A 16455-nucleotide genomic window follows, 5' to 3' on the forward strand; every position below is an offset into this window, starting at 1 on the left:
GAGTGTTGCAACACTCGTAACACCCGTGACTGCACCCAGCCAACTACATGAAGAGCAACAGTCGAAACCCATATACCTTGACAAAAGCTGTTACCAACATTTTTGCATAATGCAGATAAAACATTTTTTACTTATTTTTAGCTTTTGGTCTTCATGTGTGTATATCTTATACTGTGTTTGCTGTGTTTGTCTGTGTCTGTCTTGCACTGTTTGGTGAAGCCACAGCCCTCATTTCATTTTTAACATGTGCCTGCACATTGTTTTTAATGACAATAAACTGAATTGAATTGAACTGAATTGAAAGAAAAAAGAGATAAATGTTGGATCGCTCTCTCTCTCTCTCTTCCAATATCAATATGTATGATTAACTTTCCCCTCTTTCTCCACAGCACCCGTGTGTGATGAACCTGGAGCACGGTGAGAGAGGGGAGCGTCCTTCGCCGAGGGCCCTGGAAATGGAGCCTCGATGTGGGGGGAAGATGGGGAAGGTGTCCCTGGGCTTTCAAAGGAGCTCCACCTCAGACGATGACTCCGGCTGTGCCCTGGAGGAGTACGCCTGGGTGCCACCCGGACTCAGGCCTGACCAGGTATGGCTACCAACCCACCAGGTATCACTGCGGCTATGAAGACTGCAAAGAAGAAAAAAAATATACAGTCTCATTAAGATATTTTCTCTCGTTTTTTTAAGTCTCATAATGCTTACGTCAAGAAATTGCTAATGAAATTATGTTAGCCCACTGGCGGATAATATTGCTTGTTTCAATAAGGTGTACTGGGCGGCACGGTGGCCCAGTGGTTAGCACTGTTGCCTCACAACAAGAAGGTCCTGGGTTCGAACCCCAGGCTGTCCCAGGTCCTTCCTGTGTGGAGTTTGCATGTTCTCCCCGTGTCTACGTGGGTTTCCTCCAGGTTCTCCGGTTTCCTCCCACCATCAAAAAGACATGCATGTTAGGGTTAATACCCCTGTCTGTGCCCCTGACTGAGGCAATAGGAAGAAATAACTGGAGTTGGTCCCCGAGTGCTGCAGCTGCCCACTGCTCCTAGCTACACAGCTAGCATGGGTTAAATGCAGAGAGTGAATTTCATTGTATGTGTCTGCAAACGACAAATAACGTGTATTCTATTCTAGTCTACTCATTTCAGGATCATAAGACTTGAAAGGAATTTTCCCTAAACAGAAAAAAAATCTTCCAACAAGAAATACATTTTTTTTTAGAGCAAATGTCCTGAAACAAGTCCAATTATCACGAAACAAGTTCACTTTCTTGAAACAACTAATGACATCTGCCAGTGATGTAAGCTAATTATAATAGCAATATCTTGAAATAAGCATCACGAGACTCAAGAAAAGATAAAATTCCAAGATTGTATTTTTTGCAGTGAGGGGTTTCCTTCCAGAAATAAGACGTCTGTCAATACCTATTCTAACTATGATTGACAGTGAAATAGATAAGCAAAGATAGAAACCTAGGTTAACCTGTACCGTTAACAGTCAAAATGATAAATGATCCTCAATATTTAAGGGATATCAAATAATTGATTTTTTTTTCCCAAAATGGAAACGTGGCGTTTTGGGGGGAGGGGGGGGCTCTTAATTTAGAGTGTTTGCTATTATAAAAGCCCAAAGGGTTGAAGGTAGTTTGAAACAAAACTTGTTTCTCTGAGTCAGCTGGTCTCCATACCATTCATTCTCACCATGCCAGCTGACAACAAACGCCTGGAGCCTCTGAACAGTTCATATCTCGGGGCAGAGTACTTTTGCTGCGGTGAAGCACTGTTGCAAGAAAAACTGGTACTTTAACAATGAACACACTTATTCCCCCCCCCCCTTTCTACCCAACTGTATCCGGCCAGTTACCCCACTCTTCCGAGCCGCCCCGGTTGCTACTCCAGCCCCTCTGCCGATCCGGGGAGGGCTGCAGACTACCACATGCTTCCTTCCACCAATACATGTGGCGTCACCAGCCACTTCTTTTCACCTGACAGTGAGGATTTTCACCAAGGGGACTTAGCGCGTGGGAGGATCACACTATCCCCCCCCCCCCCAGTTCCCCCTCACCCCCGAACAGGCACCCCGACCGACCAGAGGAGGCGCTAGTGCAGCAACCAGGACACATACCCACATCCGGCTTCGTACCCGCAAACACGGCCATTTGTGTCTGTGGGAACACCTGACCAAGCCGGGGGTAACATGGGGATTCCAACCGGAGAGCCCTGTGTTGGCGGGCAATGAAATAGACCCCCACACCACCCAGATGCCGAATCACACTTTCAACAGTGTGAGAATGGATAACACTGACGGCATGCGTCTGACATTAGCGATCGATCCTGGTGGAAATCAGTATACGTTGATGATATACCATATTTTACAGCCAGTGTGGGCACAGCATGGCTGTTGCACAGTGGGGGAGGGGGGGCCTCTGCAACTCTGCACGAGCTGCAGAGAAATTCGCCAACTAACGCCATCCCTGGCTCCAGATGTTGAGGGATGGTGGCTGAAGCCTGTACGCTAGCAGCAGGAGTTCAGCCGAGGCTACGTGGAAAACTACGCCGTCCCATACATCATGCTAGCGGATTAGTAGCGCCGAACGTGGACCTCAAGTACGGCATCTGTCTGTCACACACACACACACACACACACAAGACGTGTAGCTGTGAGCAAGGCTGCGTTTGAAATGCACATGTTGAGCACAGCGCCGCTCATGGATGGCCGCCGTTAGATGTTGTTCAGAGCAGAAAGCACCCTGACAAGCAGGATTCTGTTCATACTTTCTCTCTTTCTCCTCCCTGCCAAGGGTAATCGACCCCGGCAAACATTAACTCATTCAGCCCCTCTCCGTCTCCCCTGTGTGATGAGAGTCCAAACTGAGGAGGCCGTGACTGGATTGGGATTGGCAGTATTTGCCCCTCCGGGTTAAAATTTAAGAAAATGAGGGTGCACATAGCCACAGTCATTTTCGTCTGATATGCATGCTTTCCTCTACCCTGCTAAATCTGAGCGGGCGTGTGGGGGGATTTATTTCTCCTCTCCTCTCCTCTCCTCTCCTCTCTTCTCCTCTCCTCTCCTCTCTTCACTTACCACCGCACTGCTATTGGTACGCTGTAGTTATAGGACTGTGTGATTAGACCGTGGTGAATGATAGTTATGTGTGGCATAACAATACCACAAAATAAGCAACACACACACACACACACACACACATACACTCTTAATGTTAAGTGTCTGCTACCTCAGCAGAATGCCTCTTGAGTAGCCGCCTCAGGATGGTGTGCAGCTTAGTATATGTTTACTATAGTGTGTGTGTGTGTGTGTGTGTGTGTATGTGTGTGTGTAGAACCATTACACTTTACTCTTTTTGTGTTACTGCTCAGCTTACACTGTCTGCAAACAGACTTGGCCTGTCATCTGCAGGCTATGTGGCAACTTCCCAATGCTGCCTCTCTCTCTCCCTCTCCCTCGCTCTTTCTATCCTTCTCTCTCTCTCCCTCGCTCTTTCTATCCTTCGCTCTCTCTCCCTCGCTCTTTCTCTCCTTCTCTGTCTCGTGCTCTCCCTCTTTCTCTCTTGCTCTCTCTCCTCCTCTGTCTCCTCTCTCTGTCTTTCTCTCTTTCTCTCTCCATCTCGCTCATGCTCTCCCTCTTTCTCCGTTTCTCTCCCTCGCTGTCTTTTCCCCTCTCTCTCCCTCTCTCTCTCCCTCTGTCTCTCTGCCTCTCTCTCTCAGTCGGCACTGTGATGGAAAATGAAGTCTACTGGACAGGTTCTTGTGAAGGATTGACTGTTCATATTATTTGTGTTGTTAAAATGATGTCAAGTCTGTTTTTTGTTAAATAAAGACTTGTTTTGAAATTCAGAATATTCCCTCCCTCTCTCTCCATCTGCCTGTGTGTGGCTGATGCTTGTGCGGTTAAGTTGTTTATCTCCACCAAACACAAAAAGATCCATATGGTCTCCATGCTTTGGATGCAACGTGTCCCGGTGAAGCTAAACAAACACCTCGGTGAGCAGCAATACGCTGTGTTTCATCCCAGCTCCAAACCGGGACATCACAAGCCTCCACGGGCCAATCACATTTCTCTTCTGACTACAGCAAAGCCAACACTGGCTTCCTCTCTCCCTTGGTCCGGATCTTTCCCCTTTATGAACACGTCCATTTTAAAAACGCTTTGTCCTATAAATAAGTGTTCAAAATACTTAACCTTCGTGTTCTGGTCACTGATCAGCAGCGGAGGTACTGTTCACCAGTCACTCTGAGCCAGGCCATCTTTGGATTTTAGATAAAATCATTTGAAAACACCCCGTCATCATCATCATCATCATAATCTCAATTATTGACAAAGTCAACAGTACGTACGGTTAGTAGGTGTTATTCAAAACAGGTCAGTTTGAGCCAGACAGAACACAAGGGCTAAATGGAGGGTGGGGGTGGCGGGGGGAGGGGCGGGGGGGTGGCTGTCAGATTTTGCAAGACATGTCCCCTTTTCCCTTTGTTTGAAGTACATTTGCTCCTTTTCCTCCGCTCAGGTGCAGATGTATTTCTCCTGCCTGCCCGAGGACAAGGTGCCGTACGTCAACAGCCCCGGAGAGAAGCACAGGATCCGACAGCTGCTGTACCAGCTGCCCCCGCACGACAATGAGGTACATACAGACACAAACAGAGAAAGTTAGATACACACACGCACACACACACACAGACACACACGAGTTTGACAGCGTCCCTTCAGACAGGTGAGGAACTCTGGACTGTTTGTCACATACCAGATCCTCCAGCACCGACCAGAAATGACGAAGTGGCTCTGACTCTGTGGTCTTTGGCAGAGGTAAAGAGAGAACGACGGACGGATGGAGAGAGTGAGACAGACGGATTTTGTGTGAGAGAGTGGGAGTAAAGGAGAGAAAATGAGACAGAGGAGAGAAAGGGGTCGATTCATTTCCGTCGAACTTCTTGACGTCAGAAAGACAAAACTACACTGCCGCCGGGCCTCCTCCGGGGAACGCAAAGACACCGCCGCGACAAAAAAGAAGGGAAGACTCTCATGAGTAAACCCCGTGCCCGCGTCCTCTGTTCAGCACCTTCACGGTGCGTACAAGGGGGGGGGGTCGTATGGCTCCGCTGTCTCAAACCTCATCTTTGTTAGTGGAGTTTACACTAGCAGATATGGTGAAGGGGTTATCACTTGGGGGGTGTGGGATTGGGTGGGGGGCGAAGCCTCGCTGAGGTAGGCCTGTACACACACACACACACACACACACACACAGACAAAAGATACACACACACATGCACAGACACACACATGCACAGACATACCCACATGCACGTACAGACAAAAGATACACACAGACACAGAGACAAAAGATACACACACACATGCACACACGTGCACAGACACACACACACATGCACACAGAAAAAGATATGCACACACACATGCACAGACATATACACACACTCACACACACACACACACACACAGACAAAAGATACACACACACACACACACACACACACACAAAAGACACACCATGCACACTCAACAACCGCTTGACTGAGGGGTTTTATGATGTTTGTTGGCAGACCTGGAGGTTGAGGAAGCAAACTGTCGAGGGGATTCCTTGCATAACTGTGGTTTTACGAGAATAAGCGCCTTGTGTGTGCTGAGTGTGTGTGTGTGTGTGTGTGTGTCTGCGTGTGAGAGACACCGAGAGAACAGCGAGTTTGTCTGTGCGTCTGTGTGTTTTGTGTGTGTGTGTGTGTGTGTGTGTGTGTGTGTGTGTGTGCACGCAGGCCTTGCTGAGCATTGTTTAGTGACAACGGCGCTGGTTGTTAGGATGCTGCTCATCTTTTATCTGTGCCTTCATCGTCATCTCTAAACACAGACGATGGGTTTGTGTTTCCCGCACGCCATCCTCCCTGCGCTGCCCGGAGGGGAACAGCCTGAATTAAACCCTTTACCCACCACACAAGGGCTGCACGTGATGTGCTTGCAGAAAGTTGCATGCTGGGGTGGGGGCCTACCTCAGTGGATGGTTATGGGTGGATGTCTTCTTGATTGCTCTCTTTTCCTCTTCTCTCCCTCCCTCTCCCTTCGTCAATCTTCCTCCTTCCGAACATATCTGTCGGTCTTTCTGTCTTTGTCTCCGTCTCCATTTCTCCAACTTTCTCTTTTTTCGCCCCCCCCCCCCAGGTGCGGTACTGTCAGTCTCTGAGTGAGGAGGAAAAGAGGGAGCTCCACATGTTCAGCGCCCAGAGGAAGAGGGAGGCACTCGGGAGAGGAACGCCCAAGATCTTGCCCCGGGCCCTGCAACACACCCGCTGTGAAAATGTATGTGTCACCTGCAATTTCATCCAGCAGAGACACAGTGAATAAAGTAAAGATAACTATTTATTATAACCGATAACTTGGCAGAAATGAATACGTGTCAAGAAAGTCTTTGCCGCTTAGACTCAACAGGGAGATTGTTTTAACTGAGGGGCATCAGCCCTGTGCAGCAGCATAATAACCCCCCCGTGGAGTCCAGACACTGGTGGTGGTGGCTGTTGACTTCTGCTGAGATGATAGATAGCTAGATAGATAGACAGATAGCTAGCTAGCTAGCTAGCTAGATATCTCAGTTCTTCTTGCCATGCCTCGGTCAGGGGCATTAACCCTAACATGCATGATGGTGGGAGGAAACCCACGCAGACACGGAGAGAACATGCAAACTCCACACAGAAAGGACCCGGGACGGCCTGGGGATCGAACCCAGGACCTTCTTGCTGTGAGGCAACAGTACTAACCACTGGGCCACCACGCTGCCCCGTAAGGCTGATGATGTTGATGAAGAGGACTAGGCGGTGATGGGGAGGTGGAGGGGCGTGTATGACAGTAGCACGAATGCCTAGAGGCGGACAAAGAGGCTTTTTTTTTTTGTGGAAATTCCCCCCCCCCTTTTTTTTCTCCCCAATTGCATTTGGCCAATTACCCCACTCTTCCGAGCCGTCCCAGGTGCTGCTCCACCCCCTCTGCCGATCCGGGGAGGGCTGCAGACTACCACATGCCTCCTCCGATACAATATGGTGTCGCCAGTCGCTTCTTTTCACCTGACAGTGAGGAGTTTTACCAGGGGGACGTAGCACGTGGGATGATCCCGCTATTCCCCTCAGCCCCCCCCACCCGAACAGGCGCCCTGATGAACCAGAAGAGGCGCTAGTACAGGGACCAGGACACATACCCACATCCGACTTCTCATCCGCAGACACGGCCAGTTGTGTCTGTAGGGACACCCGACCAAGCCGTAGGTAACACGGGGATTCGAACCGGCGATACTCGTGTCGGTATCAACAGAATAGACCGCTACGCTACCCGGACGCCCAGACAGACGTATTTGAAAAAGACAGCAGCAAAATGAAGGCCAACCACGCAGGTGTGTCGCTGTGCTGACAACTCAATTAACAGCCCCAGACGATGACAGCAAGGGGAAATATGAGTGAGCATGCTCGTGAGAAGTTAATGGCAGGACACAATAAGAAATACAGGCCTATGCATGCAGGTGATAGTCTTCCTGACTGAACTTTGACTAAAGCTCCATTTACATAACCACACACACACACACACACACACACACACACACACACACACACACACACACACACACACACACACACACACACACACAATGCACGTGTGCATCAAGAGCACTGCTCAGCCCTGTCTTCCTCATTTAGTGCTACCATGTGGTCTTACCATGAAGGTAAAGCACAAGTTACAAGGTAACCGACTGGTGGGTCTTAAGTGATCTCTGTCATGAATGACTAACGGCCAGCACCCGCCGTGATGTGTGGGAGCCTGAGGCGCGGTCCTGATGGCTTAGCACAATGGTTTTAATGGTGGATATAAACCTCCTCATTAGGGGGGAAAGAGGAAATGAGGAAATTGAGAGACTCGCACTCAAATCCAGTGCAGAAGTCAGCGCCCCGCATGGCACAAGGCCAGTCTCATGGCGTCATCCACATCTCAGCATGGCACACTACAAAAGATAGCAAAATGTCTGTCCTAATGAGCAATTACATGTGCACTGAGTCTCGAAAATGATAGGTTAAGGTAACTTAGATCGTTACAGCACAGCTTGTTTCAAAAATGCTCCAAAAACAAGTGGATTTAAGATTCGAGATGTTATCGGTTTTGTTTTTTTTTGAGAAAAGGATCCAAACAACCTGGGTTGTATGGAGGAGGGGGAAATGCGGCACTGTGTTTCCCTTGGGAGGATTACAGCTCTCAAGCTATGCTCTAATAGTTTGCTCTGTGGGGTTTCAAAAACAGACACACATATAAAGATGTGATTGACAGTACAATGAAACTCTCTACGATGTTAAAAAATTTCCCCCTTTTGCTCCCCAATTGTATCCGGCCAATTACCCCACTCCTCCGAGCCGTCCCAGTTGCTGCTTCACCCCCTCTGCCGATCCGGGGAGGGCTGCGGACTACCACATGCCTCCTCCGGTACATGTGGCATCGCCAGCCACTTCTTTTCACCTGACAGTGAGGAGTTTCGCCAGGGGGACGTAGCGCGTGGGAGGGTCGCGCTATTCCCCCTCATCCCCGAACAGGTGCCCCGACCTACCAGAGGAGGCACTAGCGCAGCGACCAGGACACATACCCACATCCGGCTTCCCACCCACAGACACGGCCAGTTGTGTCTGTAGGGATGCCCGACCAAGCCGGAGGTAACGCGGGGATTCGAACTGGCGATCCCCGTGTTGGTAGGCAACGGAATAGACCGCTACACCACCCGGACGCCCCTCTCTACAAATATTTTGCTCCAGCATGTAATGTGGACATGTCACTCTGAGCACAATGCAGTCACAGACATTGAAACCGTCCCCCGCACCATTACTGAAAACATATCACCCTGCTACGATTGTTTGTTTGGCCGTAGTAAACTGGTTCCTGGTAGTGTTAAGATGTGCTGTGGGCGAACCCGGCTCTGACTAGTGACTAACACCCATCCTGCTAAGAGGACTCATTGGTCTCCCTGCCCGGCATGCTGTCCAGGAAGAACAAGCACAGCCATGTTAATCTCCCTGGGCAGCAGATGTGCTCCATCACCCCTCAAACACAGAATAGCAAGGTCACACATGCACACACGCACACACACACACACACACACACACATACAAATGTTCTTCCACATGAACACACATTCCTCCACATACATTATGTATGTCATTCATGTATGAATGTGTGCACTGCTACTTCCGGCATGCACATGCACACACACACACACACACACACACACTGGCATTTGTCCGCATTTGTTTGCATGCAAGCATACGAACTCACACAGACACCCACCCACCCACATATATTCACACACACTATATCAAGCTCTAGTTTCCTCGTGCTGTAACTCCAGGGGACACACGACACCCCTGTATCCAAGGCCCCTGTCCACCCTGGTAATAATGGTTAACAGCTGGGCACGGTATCCCATGGCTGCCTATGGTGTCTCATGGCTCCGCTGGGTTATATAAAGCCTTGTGATTCCTACGTTGGGACATGCTCAGGCGATCTCTCTGGAGTCATATGATCTTTGGACTTGGGACCGAGGCCACTATATTCCCCCTTTCAACTCACAGCACCAAGACAACACAAAACGCTGCCCAGAGACAAACACCCATGTCTCTGGATTATTGAAAAATTTCTCTTGCAAATGAGGTGTCCACTACTCAAAAACACTGAAGTCTCGATTTCAAATGATAAGTGACCGAAAAAAAAAGTGTGATGAGTTGTGATTTGAATGATCATTTATTGGATGACCAATAATTTGAGATGGTTTTTACAACCTTTGCAAAAATAATTATGGCTCGGAGGGTCGAGCCATTGAGTTTCTTTTCAAATATTGGACGATGATTTTCATTTAGACTGACTTTCATTTCCAAGATTAAAACAGAACATTTTGTAATGTGCCCCCTTCAATATGGGTTTTAAGAGAAATTATCATTAAAATACGTCATAGAGCTGTTCTGAATAGACTGTATTCCACAGGCACTTACAGCACGGTCACCTGTTGTTTCGCCTTCTTTATTGTGGCTTAAGCGGCACTGAAACGTCAGCCAAGGGATGACAGATATGTTTTGAATTGATGCCCCTACAATCCCTCACTTGTTTATTTTGCCTTCCTCGTGTGTCAAAAGCATCAATGACATTGGACAGATTTACTTTGAGTAGGCATCCCTGTAATCTTTTATATCCGCCGTGCATTGCTTAGTGGACTACGAATGATTCCTATCATAGCAGAAATAAGTAGAGTAATAGACACCTACATGATCGCTGTGCTAATATTAATTGTATTAGGGCACCCGGGTGGTGGGGCAATCTATTCCGTTGCCTACCAACACGGGGATCGCAGGTTTGAATCCCCGTGTTACCTCCGGCTTGGTCGGGCATCCCTGCGGACACAACTGGCTGTGTCTGTGGGTGGGAAGCCGGATGTGGGTATGTGTCCTGGTCGCTGCACTAGCGCCTCCTCTGGTCAGTAGGAGCGCCTATTCGGGGGGGAGGGGGAACTGGGGGGAATAGTGTGATCCTCCCATGTGCTACGTCTCCCTGGCCAAACTCCTCACTGTCACGTGAAAAGAAGCGGCTGGCGACTCCAGATGTATCAGAGGAGGCATGTGGTAGTCTGCAGGCCTCCCTGGATCGGCAGAGGGGGCGGAGCAGCGACCAGGACAGTTTGGAAGAGTGGGGTAATTGGTCGGGTACAACTGAGGAGAAAAAGGGGGAAAAAGTACAAAAAAAATTTTTTCAATTGTATTAACGAACCAGAAAATAAATGTGCATAGATTTGACCCCGCCTATGACCATAGCATGTCCGCCAACAGCTTGTACTTTCTGTTGAAGTTCTTTGAGCTAAATACTGAACTCTTACTCCCACAGTCGCACAAAGTCACGCAAAGTAACTCCAGATGATAGCCTTAAATAAAATCCCTAAAATATGAACGTAAATGATGAAAATGATCTGTTGTTTGTGTTTGGCTATTAGTGTGGCGGTGGCATCAACGGTGGAGAGATGGCTATCTTTGCATCCAGGGCGGGGCCAAGCCCCTGCTGGCATCCGGCGTGCTTTGCATGTGCCACATGTCATGAGTTGCTGGTGGATCTCATCTACTTCTACCACAATGGCAAGATCCACTGTGGAAGACACCATGCTGAACTTCTCAAACCACGATGCTCTTCTTGTGATGAGGTAGGTGGTTGTTGTTGTTGACCATAAAAATCACATTACAACTTTAATTCAATACAGTTCGCTAACTTGATCTCTTCTTGGTAAGATTTGCCAAAAAGATTACAAAAAAGTGGTAGATATATTTACGCAGAAGAAGTGGGGTAGCAGAGAGGGTTTTTTTTTTTGGAGTTTTCTCCCTTTATCGCCCCAGTTGTACTCGGCCAATTACCCTATTTTGAGCCATCCCAGTCGCTGCTGCACGCCCTCTGCCAATCCGGGGCGAGCTGCAGACTACTACATGCTTCCTCCGATACATGTGGAGTCGCCAGCGGCTTCTTTTCACCTGACAGTGAGGAGTTTCACCAGGGGGACGTAGTGCGTGGGAGCATCACGTCCCCCGTTCCCCCTCCCTCCTGAACAGGCGCCCCGACCGACCAGAGGAGGCGCTAGTGCAGCAACCAGGACAAATACCCACATCCGGCTTCCCAACCGCAGATACAGCCAATTGTGTCCGCAGGGACGCCCGACCAAGCCAGCGGTAACACAGGGATTCGAACCGGCGATCCCCGTGTTGGTAGGCAATGGAATAGACCTCTACGCCACCCGGACGTCCTATAAATGTATTGTTATTGGTGTCATGGTAGTAATTTCTCATCATTTTTTATCATTACTATGTCAATGCTTTTATACGGTGTCACTGCACTACTGCTGAAAAAGACAGGGTGAAAAGATTTATGAAGTGATTAAATGCTCAAATCCCTATTCTTGGCAATGCCAGTGCTGTGCGCCAAACCACTGAGTAAACGTGATGCTCTGTTGAGCTACCAGGGGGATGTCCCAACCAAGCCTGACAGTGTTATCAACATGCAAGACCTCATATGCTAACAGCTTTATGTGTTCCCCCTCAGATTATTCTAGCTGATGAGTGCACTGAGGCAGAGGGACGTCACTGGCACATGAAGCACTTTGCCTGTTTTGAGTGTGGGACGATGCTGGGGGGGCAGCGCTACATCATGAAAGATGGCCGACCCTACTGCTGTGGCTGCTTCGAGTCACTCTATGCAGAGTACTGTGAGGCTTGCGGCGAAAACATCGGTGAGTTGTACTTTTCTTTTCTTTTTTTTTTAATTTTGAGAATGACTCAGCGATGACTTAGATTAAAGAATGGACTAGCTCTGTTCATTCCAAGCAATTTTTCTAATATGGTACCATGAAGGTATTTCATTTTTCTCATTTGGTCCCTTTGTATCCCTGTTTTGGAGTTGCTGGGTTTTTTTTTTTCAAGAGGGACATTCAAGATCAAACACAAGATCCTAATTTGACACCAAATTCCACTGATTTTTCTATCAATGTAATTCTCTCTCAAAAAACAAAAAAAAAAACAAAAAAAAAAAACAAAAAAAACCATTTGTATAACCTCTTTTATCTTCTACCTTGGCATCATTTAGGTGTGGACCATGCTCAGATGACCTATGAAGGTGTCCATTGGCATGCTACAGACCAGTGCTTCTGTTGTGCCCAGTGTAAGACCTCCTTGCTGGGCTGCCCTTTCCTACCCAAGCAAGGCCGCATCTATTGTTCCAAAGCTTGCAGCCAAGGGGAAGACATCCATGCTTCTGATTCATCTGACTCTGCCTTCCAGTCTGCTCGCTCCCGTGAATCACGGCGCAGTGTCCGCATGGGGAAGAGCAGCAAACCTGGTGACCAGTGGAGGCAGTCCCAGTTGTTTAACCCAGCTCCTGCCATTCCCACATCAGAGTACAAGTATGGGGATGGAGAGGGTGATGGAGATGTGGATGGAGACATTGATATTGTAGGGCGTAAGCTGGCCCATCTGGGCCTAGAGGAGGAGAGATTCTGGAGGGAGAGAGAGGAACACGAGGTGGGGGGAGAGGAGGATCCGGAGGAATGGGCTCAACATGAGGACTACATGACCCAGCTTCTGCTCAAGTTTGGTGATCGTGGAATGTTTCATCAAATGCAGCAACCATCTCAAGAATCCTCCAGCACCAGCAGTGACAGAAACAGGCTAATAGTTGTCACTGATCCATGGATGAAATCTGACACTACAGCCATGGGGGTTACTGCCTCATCTCCCAGCCCTGCTAGCCCCACCCAGAATCAGATATACAACCAGTGCCAGAGCAACAGCCTCAGCCCTGGACTAATCAGCAAGAAGCATCTCCCGGAGATGTACTGGGCTCAGTCGCAAGACGGGTTGGGAGACTCTGCCTACGGGAGCCACCCAGGCCCGGCCAGTGCCAGGAAGATCCATGAGTTAGAGCTCGATCAAGACCAGGACCAATGCCAACCAGGAAGACAAACCTTCTGGCGGGACCCTAGGCAGTGGTATGAAGACTCACTGGAGTGCATCACTGATGAGCTGAGGAAGGCTGAACAGGGTGTAGGAGACTCCATGGATTCACTGGCCTTATCCAACATTACTGGTAAGAAAAGCAAATAGATTTACAGCCAAAAAGATAAGTAATTTTCCTTTGATACAATTTATTCTGTTTAAAACAATATGTCTGACTCCTGGATGATCTGCCTCTCAGGTGCATCAGTGGATGGAGATGGTAAGGACAGACCTGTGCTCTACTCTCTCAATGGCCTGCAGGACCCTGCAGAGCCCCCTGAGGAATGCGAGAAAATGAGCAACATGGGGACCCTCAACTCTTCCCAGCTCCACCACAGCACCAATTCCCTCATCCTCCACTCTGAGCAGGACCACCACCAGAGGGCAGGTGTAGAAGAGGAGGAGGAAGAAGACATAGAGACCGAGGTAGTAATGACAATGAGGGGAAGAACAGCAGGAGGACGTCACTCACTGTCCTCTCAACAGGAGGGCCTCCCACCCTCTCTCCTTCATGCTCCAGCTCTGAGGAGGAGCAAATCTCAATCCAGGCCTCCTCAGATGGTCAAGTTCTCAGAGGACACTGTTGACAATGGATACTATGGTGGCATCGACGTTAACGCAAGACAGCACCCCATGAGTGAGCGGCCACAGAGGAGGGTTTATCGTCCGGATGAAGCAGGCCGTGAACGATGCCGCCCTGCAAGCCATCATGGGCGCAGCAGGCAGCATCATCACCACAGCCATGGCAGGCACCACAGGAGCCGCAAAGCTCGCTCAGACAATGCCCTCAACATTATTCCCTTGGAGCAAGCACAGAGCCCCTACGAGGCCCAGCAGCAGATACAGGGAGGTGCCATGTTTGTCCAGCCTTCCTTACACAGACTGCCCCCCTACCCTCAAACCCAGTCTGACTATACACTCAAGAGCTCAGCACAAGAGGATCCGAGGGTCGAGCGCTTCATGAGCCATTACAGAGATGAGGAAGACTGGTGCTCTACCTGCTCCTCCTCTTCTTCGGACTCAGAAGAGGAAGGCTATTTCCTTGGCCAGCCAATACCCCAGCCTCGAGGTGCTTGCCGCTACCAGTACTACGCTGAGGACTACCCTACCAGGGTCACAGCCCTGTCTTCCCAGAGCCATGGCTTGCGGACTGGCCGTCGTAAAAGTCACAGGGCAAAAAACTGCATCATCTCTTAACAGCTCAGACTGTTCATTTGGGATTGTATTAACACAATAGGCTGCACTACGTTAAGTGAAAAGATCTGACTTTCTAAATCACACACATTAGGGTTTTGGTGCAGATCAGATTTGTGTATCCAGTCACATGGGGACAACTCTCATATGTACAGAATGCCAGCTTGTGCCTCATACATAATGAGTGTATTTGAAATTTATTCTCAACTTGAGGGCAAGATCAGTTTCATTTGGTAGACAAGGCAGCCAAATGCATTAGACGAATTTTGCCTCACACGTAAACTGATATTGTTCAGTTGTGAGTTACACAAGTTTAAGTGACCTGTTTTTAACATATTTAACATTTAACATAAGATTAAGGGCCTCATTAAGCGATCAATCTGATCTGGAAGAGTGTGAAAGGATATCAATAGATTTTTTTGATAAAGCTTCCATGGAACATCTGCAAGATTTAAGACGGCTCATTTGACAGGATAATACATTTCATTGTAAGTAGCCTAAAGTATTTCATGTGCAGAACACTGCATGGCCAAACAGAAGAAAAAAAAAGTGTCACATTCTACTGACTCGTATCATCTTTAGCAAGTTATGCTCATTACATATGTCAGATCTAACAATGCAGACATAAATCTTATGACAAACTGTCATTCGATATTCCTAAATGAAGACACAGACATTGGATTCTTACGTCCTAGGCTGTCTAGAAAGCAATAAAAATAGATCTGTGCACCATAATATTAAGAAAATCACTTTTTTTGTGTGTGTAAATTATGGCTTAGATTCTTGGACCTCATAGCACTAATATGATGCATGGACTTGTGGATTCGGAAGTCCTTTAATATAACTCCCTGACCAATAAAGTACTTTAGTCATTGGTTGGAAATGGAACCTGTTTGGACATTTGACAGCAACATTTTGTATGGCGAAGACAGTTACTTGTTTTTTTTTTCTTTTCTGCTTTCAACATTTGCCAATAAAATACATGTTTGGTTTCCACGTTTTATGGTCAACTGAAAGCATTGGAGCAACAACATTGTGTACGTCAAAATGGCAGTACTATTGTTAACACAGTGAGGTTGAGTTTAAGTAGCATCTAGAAACTAACCAAATAATTATTTAATAGTATGAAACAAGTGTATATATTAAGTTAAGATTTTAATACCAGTATTTTTATATCCCTTGTTTAAAGGAATGTTTCTTTTGAAGTGTGATAGAAGAAAATGGCAAGCTGACAATGTTTTATGTGAAATAAAAAATAAAAAGGTGCCACTTCACAAACAATATTCGTCAGCCGAATGCCTAAAATGCATATTCTTTGTGTCATGTGACCTGGCTCATGTGGTTCCTAACATGTATTGTCCATATTCAGTTGGTGTACAAAAACTGCCATGCTCGATACATTCCCATTTACCATATTCAGCCCAGCTAAGTACTACCCCACTGTCATATCCAGTAAAATGCTTTGTGATGTAGTGATGCTTTTAATAAATATCCTCTCCAAAGCTTTATGAAAAAATGTCATATTTTCAGATTCCATATTCTATTTAAAAAAAAAATCCATATTTTATTCCATCTAAATCTCTTTGACCAGGAGTTTGTAACACTACTAATGCTTAGTGGAGTACGCTCAGCTGACTAGAGTAGTGATTTTCCAGACTCTTGTGATTTTGAATACCTTTAAAGATGTGAAATGTGTCAGAATCC

At 47.6% G+C, this 16455-nt stretch overlaps 2 protein-coding genes across 2 annotated transcripts in view; one reads left to right on the forward strand and one right to left on the reverse strand.

Annotated features, from left to right (window-relative positions):
• The first annotated feature begins 151 nt into the window (after positions 1-151).
• prickle1b (prickle homolog 1b) lies at positions 152-16233 on the forward strand. The gene is made up of 7 exons (XM_056276017.1): positions 152-587; positions 4521-4634; positions 6182-6319; positions 11019-11222; positions 12110-12296; positions 12650-13648; positions 13757-16233. Exons 1-7 carry the CDS (start codon positions 402-404, stop codon positions 14752-14754), a joined length of 2826 nt encoding a protein of 941 aa, XP_056131992.1. The 5' UTR covers positions 152-401; the 3' UTR covers positions 14755-16233.
• pphln1 (periphilin 1) overlaps positions 464-16455 on the reverse strand; it is a 65879-nt gene continuing 49887 nt past the window's right edge. Inside the window, exon 10 of the mRNA XM_056276019.1 lies at positions 464-629. Coding sequence (XP_056131994.1) covers positions 621-629 — 9 coding nt within the window. The 3' untranslated portion in view covers positions 464-620. The remainder of the gene's footprint in view (positions 630-16455) is intronic.

The sequence above is a fragment of the Lampris incognitus genome, chromosome 3 (genome assembly GCF_029633865.1).
Source record: "Lampris incognitus isolate fLamInc1 chromosome 3, fLamInc1.hap2, whole genome shotgun sequence".
Lineage (NCBI taxonomy): Eukaryota > Metazoa > Chordata > Actinopteri > Lampriformes > Lampridae > Lampris > Lampris incognitus.